The sequence below is a fragment of the Mobula hypostoma genome, chromosome 4 (genome assembly GCF_963921235.1).
Source record: "Mobula hypostoma chromosome 4, sMobHyp1.1, whole genome shotgun sequence".
In the NCBI taxonomy this organism is placed as follows: Eukaryota; Metazoa; Chordata; class Chondrichthyes; order Myliobatiformes; family Myliobatidae; genus Mobula; species Mobula hypostoma.
The window spans coordinates 117,128,324-117,143,812 of record NC_086100.1 but is presented as its reverse complement, the minus strand read 5'-3'; the positions used below and the strand labels follow the sequence as shown (position 1 = coordinate 117,143,812).

The window sequence follows — 15,489 nt, the reverse complement described above, 5'->3', positions numbered from 1 at the left end:
ATATATACTTTAAAGTAATTCAGTTTTTTTTTCTATTATTATGTATTGCATTGTCCTGCTGCTGCAAAGTTAACAAATTTCACAGCATATGCAGGTGCCATTAAATCTCATTCTGATTCTGATGATCACTTTCCAACCAATGTGCAAAAGCATGAAATGACCCAATAAGTGATTAGGAATGGAAAACATGTGAGCAGAGGAAGAAGAGCTGAGAAGTTGATAGCAGAGATGAGAAATATTCTTCTGCTTCTTTAGCGATATGAAGCACAAGATGTTGCCTATTGGAAGTACCACTTTATAACAGCAAGAGCACTTCCTATCTATTGCACAATGTATAGTGTTGTTACCGCATTAGTTCCGATTGCTACATCAGAGGACTGAAGTAAATTGTCAAATTGTTGCACCTCAAGTCCAGAATTCCAGAGTTTTTATTTCTACTCTTGTGTGTGAAACAAACCACAACCTCCTGAGGTGCAACTTAAATCCTGAAGCATGGTGGTATAGCTGTCAATGCATCTGCTTCACAGCATTAGGGACACAATTTCAATCCTTGACTTGGGTGCTGTCTGTGTGGAGTTTGCATGTTCTCCCCGTTGGCAAAGAGAATTTTCTCCCACATCCTGAAAAGCTGTTGAAAGTTTAATTCGATGCTGCAGTGAAGTTGCAAAAGAATCTAAAAAATTAGAGTGGATCCCCTAGTGGGTGATCATATATGCATAAATCCTATTGTCCTTTAAATAAATCAGACATTTTGCTCATCCTTCCACACCCTCAATGAGTGGTAGGGCACTGAAGAGTGTAGAAGAATGGAGGGATCTGGGAATGCAGATCTATAATGTTGAACCGTGTCTACGCCCACCTGGACAAGCCAGCGAGCACTGTGAGGGTCATGTTTTTGACTTCTCCAGTGTGTTCAACACCATCCGCCCTGCTCTTCTGGGGTAGAAGCTGACAGCAACGCAGGTGGATGCTTTCCTGGTGTCATGGATTCTTGATTACCTGACTGGCAGACCACAGTACGTGTGCTTGCAGCACTGTGTGTCCGACAGAGTGATCAGCAGCACTGGGGCTCCACAGGGGAATGTCTTGTCTCCCTTTCTCTTCACCATTTACACCTCGGACTTCAACTACTGCACAGAGTCTTGTCATCTTCAGAAGTTTTCTGATGACTCAGCCATAGTTGGATGCATCAGCAAGGGAGATGAGGCTGAGTACAGGGCTACGGTAGAAAACTTTGTCACATGGTGTGAGCAGAGTTATCTGCAGCTTAATGTGAAAAAGACTAAGGAGCTGGTGGTAGCCCTGAGGAGAGCTAAGGTACCGGTGACCCCTGTTTCCATCCAGGGGGTCAGTGTGGACGTGGTGGATGATTACAAATACCTAGGGATACGAACTGACAATAAACTGGACTGGTCAAAGAACACTGTGGCTGTCTACAAGAAGGGACAGAGCCATCTTTATTTCCTGAGGAGACTGAGGTCCTTTAACATCTGCCGGACGATGCTGAGGATGTTCTACGAGTCTGTGGTGGCCAGTGCTGTCATGTTTGCTGTTGTGTGCTGGGGCAGTAGGCTGAGGGTAGCAGACACCAACAGAATCAACAAACTCATTCGTAAGGCCAGTGATGTTGTGGGGATGGAACTGGACTCTCTCACAGTAGTGTCTGAAAAGAGGATGCCGTCCAAGTTGCATGCCATCTTGGACAATATCTCCCATCCACTACATAATGTATTGGTTGGGCACAGGAGTACATTCAGCCAGAGACTCATTCCACCGAGATGCAACACAAAGCATCATAGGAAGTCATTCCTGCCTGTGGCCATCAAACTTTACAACTCCTCCCTTGGAGGGTCAGACACCCTGAGCCAATAGGCTGGTCCTGGACTTATTTCCTGGCGTAATTTACGTATTACTATTTAACTATTTACAGTTTTATTACTATTTATTATTTATGGTGCAACTGTAACGAAAACCAATTTCCCCCGGGATCAATAAAGTATGACTATGACTATGACTATGACTATGACTATGACACTGAAAGAGACATCACAGGTAGAATCACAAAGAAAGCTTTTGGCATATTGGCCTTCATAAATCAAAGTACTGAGTACAGGAGTGGGGATATTATGTTGAAGACATTGGTGAGGCCTAATTTGGATTATTATGTGCATTTTATGTGCATTTGTTGGATCATTAAAGATGTAATTAAGATTGAAAGAGTGCAGAGAAAATTTACAAGGATGTTGCTGAGACTAGAGGGCCTGAGTTTTCGGGAATGGTTGAATAAGTTGGACCCTTATTCCCTAGAGTGTAAAAAATGAAGGGAGATTTGATAGAGGTGTACAAATTATGGGTGGTATAGATAGGATAAATGCAAGCAGGCTTTTTTCCATTGAAGATAGGTTATACTAGACCAGAGATTATGGGTTAAAGCTGAAAGATGAAATGTTAAGGGGAACATGCGGTGTAGAATTACTTCAATTAAAGGGTGGTGAAACTGTGGAATGAGCTGCCAGCAGAAGTGGTAGATGTGGGTTCAATTTCAACATTCAGAGAAATTAGGATTGGAACATGGATGGGAGGGATGTGGAGGGTTATAGTCTGGTGCAGATCGATGGGACTTGGCAGATTAATGGTTTGGCATCGACTAGATGGACTGAAGGGCCTGTTTCTGAGATGTAGTGCTCTATGACTCAGTGACTCTATGACCCAACCCCTTCACTCTCCAGGCTCTCTTCCCCGTATCTTCAGGAGGTAAAACACGTGTCCCTACATTACCGTCCAGGGCCTCATACCATCCTTCCAGCTGAGGCAGTCTTTCACACCCATACCCTCTAGTGTTATTAATTGCAACAGATGCTTGTTTGAGACTGAGTATGTTCTCAACTAATTACTGTTTGCCATTCTCCTTCTTGTACTTGGTTTAAGTTAATAGAAAGTTTCAAAAACTCAGCAATGACGAAAACCGATTCAACTACCCGCAGAGGACATCTATAATAAACTCAATACTGTAGCACCATTATTAGTAGCCACCAGTTTAGATGAAATATGGCCTTGTGTTCTTCAGAATTCAATTTGATCTTCTTGCCCATGGCATTTTACCGTCATAGTCTTACAATGAACAATATTCCATTAATTATTTCAATACTGCATTGGAAGCTCTGAATTGTATTTTTTTGTTCTTCTTTTACAGTGCCTCCTGTTATTAGGGTTTACCCCGAGAGCCAAGCTCGTGAGCCAGGTGTGACCGCAAGTCTCAGATGTCATGCCGAAGGCATTCCGAATCCCATGATCAATTGGTTGAAAAATGGAGTTGACATTATGCCCAAACTATCAAAGCAGCTTACTCTGCAAGGTAATACTGCACTCATGTCTATAAATATTCTACTTGTAACAAGGAACGTTTGTTTATCAAATTATATAAAATACTAGAGGTATCGCATGGATAACAGGAACCTTGAAAATGGATGTGCTGTTTATTTAGAAAATGCAAAATCTTGAGGTCTTTATATTAATCTAGTATAGAATTAGAATGCAGTTTTCATGCATCTTTTTGTTCCCCTTTTGTTAACATTTTAAGGTACTATATCCCATTTACTTGAACAGCTTTGTGATCTTGGAAAAAGGCTTCAGCCCATGAAGCATATCTCTAAACCTTGGCAGAGTTTATATCTGTTCTTGTTGCTTCCTGCAGAACTCAGGAGTATCTCAGAATGGTTAATCGATCTCTGCTCTATTAATATCTCTAATGCAGCAATTTTCCTATCATTGTGTTTCCCAACACATTATTTCTCAATCTTCAGTGCTTCCCTGCTGCTCTGAATTTAATTTCAGTTTTATAGAACTTACCAAAAAATAGCATGCCAAGCAAAGAGATAAATTGCACATTCCAAAAATAATGTTCTTTTCAAAGAAACTGTTATTTGATAGGATTTCTTCTCCTATCTAAGATTGAGAAGGCATCAAGTCAAGATCAGACAATTAGACAACTAGTTATCACACACAAAACACCGGAGGAACTCTGCAGGTCAGGCAGCATCTATGGAAAAGAGTACAGTTGATATTTTGGGCCGAGACCCTTTTGACAGGTCTGCTGAAGGGTCTCAGCCCGAAACGTCAACTGTACTCTTTTCCATAGGTGCTGCCTGGCCAGCTGAGTTCCTCCAGCATTTTGTGTGTGTTGCTTGGAGTTGCAGCATCTGCAGAATTTCTCTTGTTTGTAACTTGTTATCATTACAGTTCTTTTACTACCAGCAAGCTTGATGGGGTGAATATTGGGTAGGGTTAGGAAGTAAGTTACCAATCTGTTCTGAGATATAATAGCTATGCAGAGTTATAGAAATGTGAATAACAGTAAAATCCTGCAAGACTTGGTGATGGTTTGCAGGCAGCAAATGTCAATACTAATTATTCTACTAATTACACTTTTTGTGGATTATGATCACTGCATCCACATCCTACTCTTTGGGAGTTGTGTTTTTGAACCACCTGTACGGCCTGGCATTTCTGTAGTATCCTGAAAGATTCAGTGAACTGGACTCTCTAGAATGCTGGTACTGTCACAGCTGCCATTGCTGAGTGGACTTTGGGCCCGAGAGCAAAAAGTGAACCAATGTTCGGCCATTACTGGAATGGACGTGGAGCCAGATTTAAGCAGCAGGATCCAGGCCCACGAGTGAAAATCAGATCAATATTTGGCTGACTTAGATGCTGACCCAGATTAAAAAGATTAAGGCTGACGGCAAATGACGAACTGATGCTCAGCTCACTATTTTGTGAGGCTTTACTCGCCTCAGCACTGAACTGGCTCTGTAGCTGTGGCATGCACTCATCGGCACTCATCACAGTGCTGAACTATCTCTGTGGCTGTGGCCTGCAGTCATCGGACTCCTGGACTATCTTTACTCACCTCAGCACTGAACCAGCTCCGTGACTGTGACCTGCAGTCATCGGACTCCTGGACTATCTTTACTCACCTCAGCACTGAACCAGCTCCGTGACTGTGACCTGCAGTCATCGGACTCCTGGACTATCTTTACTCACCTCAGCACTGAACCAGCTCCGTGACTGTGACCTGCAGCCATCGGGCTTCTGGACCAGCTTCACTCGCCTCAGCACCGAACTGTCTCGGTGACTGTGGCCTGCAACCATCGGGCTCCTGGACTGACTTCACTCATATCAGCACTGAACTGTCTTCATGGCTATGGACTCACTATCAGGGTCTCTCCGGTTAATGTTCTGTGTTACTTATTACTTTTTTTTATCATTTGCATGATCTGTTCTTTTTTATGCACGTTGATTGTTTGACGGTTTTTGTTGTGTGGGTTTTAATGGGTTTTATTGTGTTTCTTTGCCTGCAAGAAGGCAAATCTCTAAGTTGTTTATAGTGTGAATACTTAAATAATGAATGTAAGTTGAACTTGAATTTTGAACTCCATGAAATTAACATTTCTCATTGGTGAGGTGACAACTCCAGTTACTCTGTGCCCATTCTTTTCCTTACCAATATAATCTGGTGCCGTTGATGACTTTTGAGCAATCATGGTACAACTTGCAATAAATTATTTCATTTACATCTGATTTGTGCCTTATAGATAACAAAAAAAAAAGAGTTTTAGGTGTCAGGAGATGAATCATTTGCCTCAAGATATCCAGCTTTTTGCAAAACCATCTATTTGTGTGGCTAATTCAATTGAATTTCTGGTGGGAGGTGACCCTGAAGGATATGGGTCGCGGCAGATTCAGTACTGGAGATGCCGTAGTCAGTGGGGTGGTGAATCTGTGTGTAAGTTCATGTTTAGTTGTCATCCAACCGCACATTAATACCTAAGAATACAGCCAAAAGAAGCAACGTTACTCTGGGGCCAAGGTGCAATATACATTACCAAGTCATCCTCAGCACAAGGCACAGAGCACATCTAAGATATCAGTAAAATACAGTCACACTAAAATTATATAGTTCAAGACCCTGAGTAGTGAATACTGCAGCATTCTGCAGTTGAACACAATAAAGCTTGTCTTCTGCCGAGCAAACGCTGGGGGCAACTATGGCATGCGTGCCAAAGAAGGCACATGCAAAAAAACTCATTGACATCGAGCATGCAATGTGACCCTTGATTCTTTAAATCGCACCCGCAAATACAAAGATACTCAACAATGATCTTTACGGCCCAATGAAGCAGTAACTGGCCCGAAAGCAGTGAGATGTTTTTCACAGGAAGTGTCTTACGCTGGCTTGGTGCTCGCTAAACAGTGGCAAGAACACATGACATTGGACGGTAGTTTAGAAATCCTCACTCACCCAGTGAGACACATCAGTATTCGGATAGCAAACAGTTGGGCAGATGGCATTGGCTTCGCTCACTTATATTCTTTCTTCTGTTATTTGTGAGTGAACACTGGAAATTCAATGATGATAATGGTAAATACTGGATGTAGTTTAGCACCTTCATGAATATTTATTTTTATTAGAAATAAAATAAGCATTTTATTTTTGTGTGAAACTACATTATTTAAAGTTATTGTTGAGATATTTTTAAATTGTGTAAAGGAAGTGGCCCAATCAGCTGTCAAACTCAGGTCACTGGGTTGCAAGTCAACTGTACCACTGAGGATTGAGAGTGAACCCAATTGCAGAATCCATGATGCAGACAGGAGTTGATATGCAGATTCAAAAGCAAGTTTTGCTTTCTTTTAGCCAAGATGGACAAGAAACAGGAACCAGCCCAACTCAAGAATGCAGTAATCCAAACACAAATTCAGTAATCAAAATTCTTGATGCAACAATAACATCCAGAAATGGTAGGCATTAAGTAGACATATAAAACATACACAGAAAAGACTCAAAAAACACACACACAGAGGCTCTTGCTACTTACAAAACCACACTTTAAGACTGATCAAACTAAGGTACAGGGAATAGTATTTAAATACACAGACATTAATTGGGAACACGATCAATAACAGGAGAGTCCAGTTCTGAAAAATCCCTGAGGGAACTATGTCTGTCCCAGCTGACCAGCCTCGAGTCCTAACACTCTTCAACTTGTTCAGAATGTCAGATACACCAGCAAAAACACAAAAATGATGGGAGAAATAGCAGGCATTCAAGAACAATGGAGTGAAAGATTTGGCATGATTAAAAAAGATGATAAAGCATTATACATCTTACATTATGATACAGTGGTGTGCAGGACTTCCTCTGTAAAGCAGCATTATGAAACTGTTCATAAATGGCTTTGAAATAAAGTTAGCAAGAATAGAAGTAACACACTTCTTGAGAAATCAACATCAAAATTTTCAGTCGAGTATTCAGGTAGTTCCATCCTAGTTATTGCTAGTTTTGAGGCTTCAAAGATTATTGATTAACACGGCAAACTGCTCAGTGATGGGGAAAATGTTGAAAAATCACGGCTGAAGTGTGCTTCTTGGGTTTTTGACAGTTTTCCAGAAAGAGAACAATATATTAGCGCATTAAGGATTTGCCAGTGAAGAGAAATGCAGTAAAAGATAGATTCTGGAAACGAGCATAACAGAGCAACGAACAAACAATGTTAGTTCATGTAAATTTCTTTCAATTTGTCTTGATGAGAGCTCTGATGTGTGACAGACAAGAAGGGGAAAGTGGTTAAGAAATCAGTGCATAGTACCCCTGTGGCCATCTCCCTCAACAACAGGTATATCACTATGGATACTGTTGTGGGGGTGGGGAGTGGGATTGACCCAACAGAGGGAAGTCACAGTGGTTGGGACTCTGGCATTGAGACTGCCTCTGTGTCTCAGAAGGGAAAAGAGGAGAAGAGGCATACTGCGGTGATAGGGGATTCGTTAGTTAGGAGCTGTGAGCGAGAAGAGATTCCCAGATGGTATGTTGTCTCCTGAATTGAGTCCTCAGCGTTCTTAAGTGAACAGCCAGAAGTTGTGGACCATGTAGGTACCAATAACATGGGTAGGATAAGTGAGGAGGTTCTGCATATAGAGTTCAGGGAATTAGGTGCTAAGTTAAAGAGCAGGACCTCCAGGGTTGTGATCTCAGGATTGCTACCCGTGCCATGAGCGAGGCCAGAAATAGGAAGATTATACAGTTTGATACGTGGCTAAGGAGTTGGTGTAGGAGGGAGGACATAAGATTTTTGGATCATTAGACTTGCTTTGGGGAAAGTGGGACCTGTACAGAATGGACGGCTTGCACTCGAACTGGAAGGGGACTAATATCCTAGTGGGAAGACTTGTTAATGCTGCATGGTGGAGTCTAAACTAGAGTTGCAGAGGGATGGGAACTAGAGTGCCAGAGGAGTTAGTGGAGAGGTTATGGAGGCAGATTATGAATATGCTTATGAAGACACGCAGTCCCCTTTTATTGTCATTTAGTAATGCATGCATTAAGAATGATAAAATGTTTTTCCAGAATGATATCACGAAAACACGTGACAAACCAACTTAAGAACTAACAAAAACCACATAATTATAACATATAGTTACAAAAGTGCAAAGCAATACTGTAATTTGATAAGAACAGACCATGGCACAGTAAAAGTCTCAAAGTCTCTTGGAAGTCCCATCATCTCACGCAGACGGTAAACCACCAGCGCTGCCAACTTGCTGATGCATCATCCCGGAAGCATCCAACCACAGTCCGACTCCGAGTCCGTCCGAAAACTCTGAGCCTCCGACCACCTCTTCGACACCGAGCACCGAGCACCATCTCTGCTGAGCATTTCAACCCTGGCCCCGGCAACGGGCAATATGCAGAGCCAAGTATTTGGGTCCTTCGTCTCCGGAGATTCTCGATCGCACAGTAGCAACGGCAGCAAAGCAGGCATTTCAGAAGTTACTCCAGATGTTCCTTTGCGCTTCTCACGGCTGTCCCCATCAAATCCGGATTGTGCATGCCCCCTAGTTACACATAATCGATATTCATTCGGAATAGCAGCGTGTGCTGCGTCGCGCTGCCATCTTCTCCTCCCTTGCTGTTGGTAAGACCTCAAGCAAAGCTAGGAATCAAAAGATTGAGCATAGTGTGATTAGTGTCCTGAGCTGCATATATCTCAATACAAGAAATATCGTAGGAAAGGCAGATGATGGTGCTGAAAATGAGCTAGCTGGTTTACAAACAGAGGCAATGTGTAGTGAAGAGAGGCTGCTGATAGAGTGAAATTGCAGTCAACAAGATGAGTTGCAATGTAATAAGGCAGGCAAATTTGAAAGCATGTAAACAGGACTGAAGGTGTTGTATTTGAAGGCACGCAGTATACAGAATAGGTAGATGAACTTGTAGCACATTTGCAGACGCAGGTATGATGTTACAGGCATCACTGAATCATGGCTGAAAGAAGATTGCTGGGAACTTAATGTCCAATGATACACAATGATATCAAAAGGTTAGGCAGAAAGGGTGGTGTTGCTCTATTGGTAAAAAGTGAAATCAAATCAGTAGAAAGAGGTGACCTAGGTCAGAAGGTGATGAATAATTGTAGATGGAGGTAAGGAACGGCAAAGTTAAAAAGACCCTGATAGGAGATGTATACAGAATCCCAGACGGTAGTAAGGATGTAGTCTACAAATTACAAAAGGAGATGGAAAATGCATGCCAAATGGGCAATATTACAATACTCATGGGGGATTTCAATATTCAGGTAGATTAGGAAAATCAGGTTGGTGCTGGATTCCAGGAGGGGGAATACCTAGAGTGTCTACAAGATGGATTTTTATAGCGGCTTGTGGTTGAGCCCACTAGGGGATCAGTTATTCTGGATTAGGCGTTGTGCAATGAACCAGCATTGATTGGAGAGTTTAAGGTAAAAGAACCCTTAGGGGAAAGTAATTATAATATGATTGAATTCACCCTGAAATTTGAAAAGGAGAAGCTAAAGTCAGATGCATCAGTATTACAGTGGAGTAAAGGGAATTACGGAAGCATGGGAGAGGAGTTGGCCAGGATTGATTGGAAAAGAACACTGGCAGGGATGACGGCCGAACAGAAATGGCTAGAATTTCTGGAAGCCATTCGGAAGGCACAGGATATATACATCACAAAGAGGAAGAAGTATTCCAAAGAAAAGGTAACATAACTGTGGCTAACAAGAGAAGTCAAAACCAGCATAAAAGCCAAAGAGAGGGTATATAATAGAGCAAAACTTAACGGAGAGTTATAGGATTAAGAAGCTTTTAAAAATCAGCAGAAGGAATCTAAAAATGTCGTTAAGAAGGTAAAGATGAAATACGAAAGGAAGCTAGCTAATAATATTAAAGAGGCCACCAAAAATTTCCTCAAATACATAAAGTCTAAAAAGGGAGGCTAAAGTGGATATCAGACCACTAGAAATAGCGGATGAACTGAATAAGTATTTTGCACCAGTTGTCATTGTGGCAGACACTAGCAGTATAGTAGTAGTTGTAGGTGTCAGGGTCATGAAGAGTGTGAAGTTACCATCACTGGAGAGAAGGTTCTTGGGAAACTGAAAGGTCAGAAGGTAGGTAAGTCACCTGGACCAGATAGTGTATACACCAGAGTTTTAAAAGAGGTGACTGAAGAGATCTTGGAGGCAATAGTAATGATCTGTCAAGGATTACTAGATTCTTGAATGGTTCTGGAAAACTGGAAAATTGCAAATGTCACTCTGCTCTTCAAGAAGGGAGAGAGGCAGAAGAAAATAAACTATAGGCCAATCACAAACAAGGGAAAATCTGCAGATACAGGTTTCTCCTGCCATTCGAAGGTACAGCGTTCCTATGAAATGGTTTGTAAGCCGGAATGTCGTAAAGCAAAGAAGCAATTACCATTTACTTATATGGGAAAAATTTATGAACGTTCACAGACCCAAAAGTAACCTACCAAATCATGCCAAATAATACATAAAATCTAAAATAACAGTAACATATAGTAAAAGCAGGAATAATATGATAAATACACAGCCTATATAAAGTAGAAATACTTCTCTACAATCATTGCCGCGCTGATCTCCGTAGCGAAAATCTCACGCAAACATTCTTGGCAGAAACACTCTCTCCAGTAACCTTTAAGCTATGAAGCTGCCAAATCATACCAAATAACACATAAAAATACACAGCCAATATAAAGTAGAAATAATGTATGGACAGTGTAGTATCACTTACTGGAATTGGGAAGACAGCGCCGAGCACACTGATGATGGTGTGTTAGGCTGAGTCGTCGGAGGCTGGAGTGGTGCAGTGGCCCCCACCATCCAGGCCGCCGACCGATACATTGCCACGAAGCATGCGGGGGTACAGTGGTAGCCGGGACGCACCCAGCACATCTTTAAGAAAAAAGCTGAAATAAACAAGCTAATTAATTCGGTGCCGCCCAGCAAGTAAATTTCGGCCCAGATCAGAGGCGACACAATCAGCAATCGCCTCTGCTCTGGGACGACATTTACGTGCTGGGCGGCACCTAATTAATTAGCTTGTTTATTTCAGCTTCTTTCTTAAAGATGTGCTGGGTGCGTCCCAGCTACCGCTTCAATGTATTGGTCCGTGGGTTGGGGTGGTGGGACAATCGGGTGTCATCTGATCGTCGTGTCTGTTTCCATCAGGGCAGGCAGGTCATCTTCTTCTATGTCTACCTGCCTCGATATCGAAGGTCGAGGTTCATCATCTGCTGTGGCTGATGTGGAAGGCTTGAAAAATGACAGTATGCTTGATTGCTTAGCCTCGCACATTTTTCTGTCATCTCATGCAGTTGCTTCACATTCAGTTCCTAGACGACTTCACTTTCGGTCTGATCATTACTGCATTCGGTTTCAATTGTTATCCTTTCCTCTTCCAACTGCATCAGCTCTTCATCTATCAGTTCTTGGTCATGGGATGCCAAAACCTCTTCAACATCATCTTCGTCAACTTCCACAAGCCAAACTCACTTTGTCCTTACTTCGTTCACCACAATCGAAATGCTTAATTGTGTCTAGTTTTACACTTAAGTGTAACACCCTTACAAGCTCCTTTAGGCTTTTCCGATACCTTAGAACTCATCTTGCCAACAACTGCTCCCAGGCACGTGTTTAGGCAATGCTGGCTTGAATGCAGTTCCGGGGGAGGATCGGCTGCTCGGGGCACGTGCTGCCTTTTTTCGTAACAGTGGTAACACCTTCTGTTAGCAAATACAGGTAACTAATGTAGGTCTTTCGTAACAGTGAGGTTTCGTAAAGTGAACGTTCGAAAAGCGGGGGACACCTGTAATGGAAATTCAAGCAGCACACACTGCAGGAACTCAGCAGGCCAAGCAGCATCTATGGAAATGAGTATAGTCAACATTTGGGCAGAGACTATAGGCCAGTTAGTTTGAACTCAGTGATTAGGAAGATCCTGGAGTTGATCATCAAGGATGAGGTCTCAGGGTACTTGGAGGCACATGATAAAATAGGCAGTGGTCAGCATGAATTTCCCAAGGGAAATTCCTGGCCAACAAATCTGTTAGAATGCCTTGAAGTGTTATGTCATCAGCAAAAATGAATGTAGAATAGAGTCAGGTTTTATAAACAAACATAAACATTTATTAAACTCCGCTCAACACTAGTGAAAAGTAAACAAATGACTAACTTAACCAGAAGTTAACTGCTATACGGAATTTAACAAACAGCCAAACTCTGGAACAGTTCTTAAAGTGGTAAATTCGAACATAGTCTTAAAGTGGTTATCTCAAAAGTCCAAGTGATCTATACAGTCAGTAAGGAGAGACTTCCCTGAAAACTGATTTCTTTGAAGACATGACATTACTACTGGTCCCAGCTGAGAAATGCCTTGTCCTAAGAATTCACGATGAAGGAAATAAAATGGCTTAAAGTAACTGACCTTTCTCCTGGAGGGTAAACAGTGCCCAAACCTTCCTAATCTTGCAGGGGTTATCTCAGATGCAGGCCACTATTCCTGAACGAAGAATCAATAAGGTCGATCCTTTATAAAACCACCGAATGACACGAACTTTATTCAATCCTTCGGGTTCCCATACTTTAGTAAGGTCTTCACTCTCCAATACTAGACTTTAAAGGTAAATCAAAGGTGCAACAAACAAAAACTGGCAGTGATTGGCGAAACTGCTGGTACAACGTGTTTGTACCTTACAATAGAAAGTAAAACTCCACTTCAAATCGAAACTGCGTCACGAGCTGAATACACAGCACAACGAAGTAATTAACGAATTATCTGATGAATTAACTGCGTGACCACAGGGGATTCCCCTTTATATACCTGTTGGGAATACGCCATCTCGTGACTTCACACCGGCAGGAGAATTACATCATCCCACCATCACAAGACCATTATATCATGCTCACAAGATACTCAATTACATCATGGTCATAAGACAGTCACAAGATACCCACGAGGTATGTAACAGAAGAAACAACAAGGAGGATAGACAAAGGGGAATTGGTTGATGTTCATACTTGGATTTTCAGAAGGTCTTTCACAAGGTGTCACACATGAGGATACTTAACAAGCTAAACACCCATGATATTACAGGAAAGATTCTAGCATGGATAAAGGAGTGGTTGATTAGCAGGAAGCAAAGAGTGGAAATAAAGGGAACCTTATCTGGTTGGCTGCCAGTGACCAGTGGTGTTCCACAGGGGTTTGTGTTGGGACTGATTCTTTTTATGTTATATGTCAGTGATTTGGATAATGGAATTGATGGCTTTATTGCAAAGTTTGTAGATGATATGTTGATAGGTGGAGGGGCAGCTGGTTTTGAGGAAGTAAAAAGGCTACAGAAAGACTTAGACAGATTAGGAGAATGGGTAAAAGAAATGGCAGCTGAAATACAGTGTCGGGAAGTGTAAGGTCATGCACTTTGGTAGAAGAAATTAATAGATGGGCTATTTTCTGAATGGAGAGAAAATACAAAAAAAAACTGAAGCATAAAGGGACTTCAGAGTCCTTGTGCAGTATTCCCTAAATGTTAATTTGCAGGTTGAATCTGTGGTAAGGAAGGCAAATGCAATGTTGGCACTCATTTCAAGAGGACTAGAATATTAAAGAAAGCATGTAATTATGAGACTTTATGAAGCATAAGTTAAGGCATCACTTGGAGTATTGTGAACAGTTTTGGGCCCCTTATCTTAAAAAGGATGTGCTGAAACTGAAGAAGGTTCAAAGGAGGTTTACGAAAATGATTCCAGGATTGAAGGGTGTTTGATGGCTTTGGGCCTGTGTTCACTAGCATTCAGAAGAATGTGAGGTGACCTCACCGAAACCTATCGAATGGCAAAAGGCTTTAATAGAGTGGATGCACAGAGGATGTTTCCTATGGTGAGAGTACCTGAGACCAGAGGACACAGTCTCAGAAGAGAAGGGTGTCCTTTTAGATCAAAGATGAGGAGGAAGTTCTTTAACCAGAGAGTGGTGAATCTTTGGAATTCTTTGCCACAGGCAGCTGTAGAGGCCAAGCCTTTATATATTTAAGGCAGAGATTGATAGATTCTTGAAAGGTGAGGGAATGAAGGGATACAGGGAGAAGGCAGGAGACTGGGGCTGAGAGGAAAATTGGATCAGCCATGATGAAATGGTGGAGCAGACTCAATGGGCCAGGTGGCCTGATTCTGTTCCTACATCTTATTGTCTTATGGACTTATCATCAGCTAGGCTAACCATTATTGCTTGATCCTGTTGGGGTAATGAAATATGCAAAGAACTGGTTAATGCTACCTGAATATACCACCAGGGTTGAAATATGTAAGGAGGTAGTTAAACAGTTTTCTGGTTGACACATTAACCCTTCAATATTAGTTTCCAAGTTAACCAAAGGTCCACCCAGTATAATAGGTAAAGAAACAGGTTTTATCAGTCTGTTTGTAAAATAAGTTGGGTTTCCACTGATAATTTCATTATATGGCTTTGTGTGCAAAAGCTGACCTTAGGAACTTGAAGAAGTGATGCAAATTGTAACCAAGGTAATTAAATTTAATTCTGGGCATGCTTTGGAAATAAGACAATTTCAGAATTTACTGAATGAAGTGACTACATTGTGCACAGAACTATTTACGTACAACAGTGTTTGTTGGCTTAGTAGAGATTCTGTCCTTAAATGATTGCGTATTTAGATGAAACATGTCAGTTTTTGATGAATGAAAAAAATTGTCAAAAATTATTTGTCATTGTGTGGATTTGTAAATTAATGTTTTTTTGCAGATTCCTCTACACATTTAAGTGACATAAATATCAAATCACAGGAATCTGATAAAGCACTTGATGTTATGTTTGATAATAAAAAGGCCTTTGAAATAAAATATGGTTTAAATATGACACCAAAATGGTGTTTTTAAATATTTCCAAATCTAAAGAAACGCATAGATATTGAAATTTCCCAAAAGACAGACATTCAAAACCTTCCAAAGCAATTTTTAATCATCATTGGTTCAACTACTGAACAATTTCCTTAACAATTTACTATATTCCAAGCCATGTGAAAAACCTGCAAAGTTTGTAAAGTATGCAGACAATGTAGCAGTAGATGAACTGAATCCGGAAATTTTGCTG

At 41.4% G+C, this 15,489-nt stretch overlaps 1 protein-coding gene across 2 annotated transcripts in view; it reads left to right on the top strand.

Annotated features, from left to right (window-relative positions):
- The window catches only part of fstl5 (follistatin-like 5), a 792,341-nt gene that overhangs the window by 630,667 nt on the left and 146,185 nt on the right, over positions 1-15,489 (top strand). For both annotated transcript variants that reach the window (XM_063045029.1, XM_063045028.1), the window contains exon 9: positions 3,194-3,355. In XM_063045029.1, the coding sequence (XP_062901099.1) occupies positions 3,194-3,355 (162 nt within the window). The remainder of the gene's footprint in view (positions 1-3,193; positions 3,356-15,489) is intronic.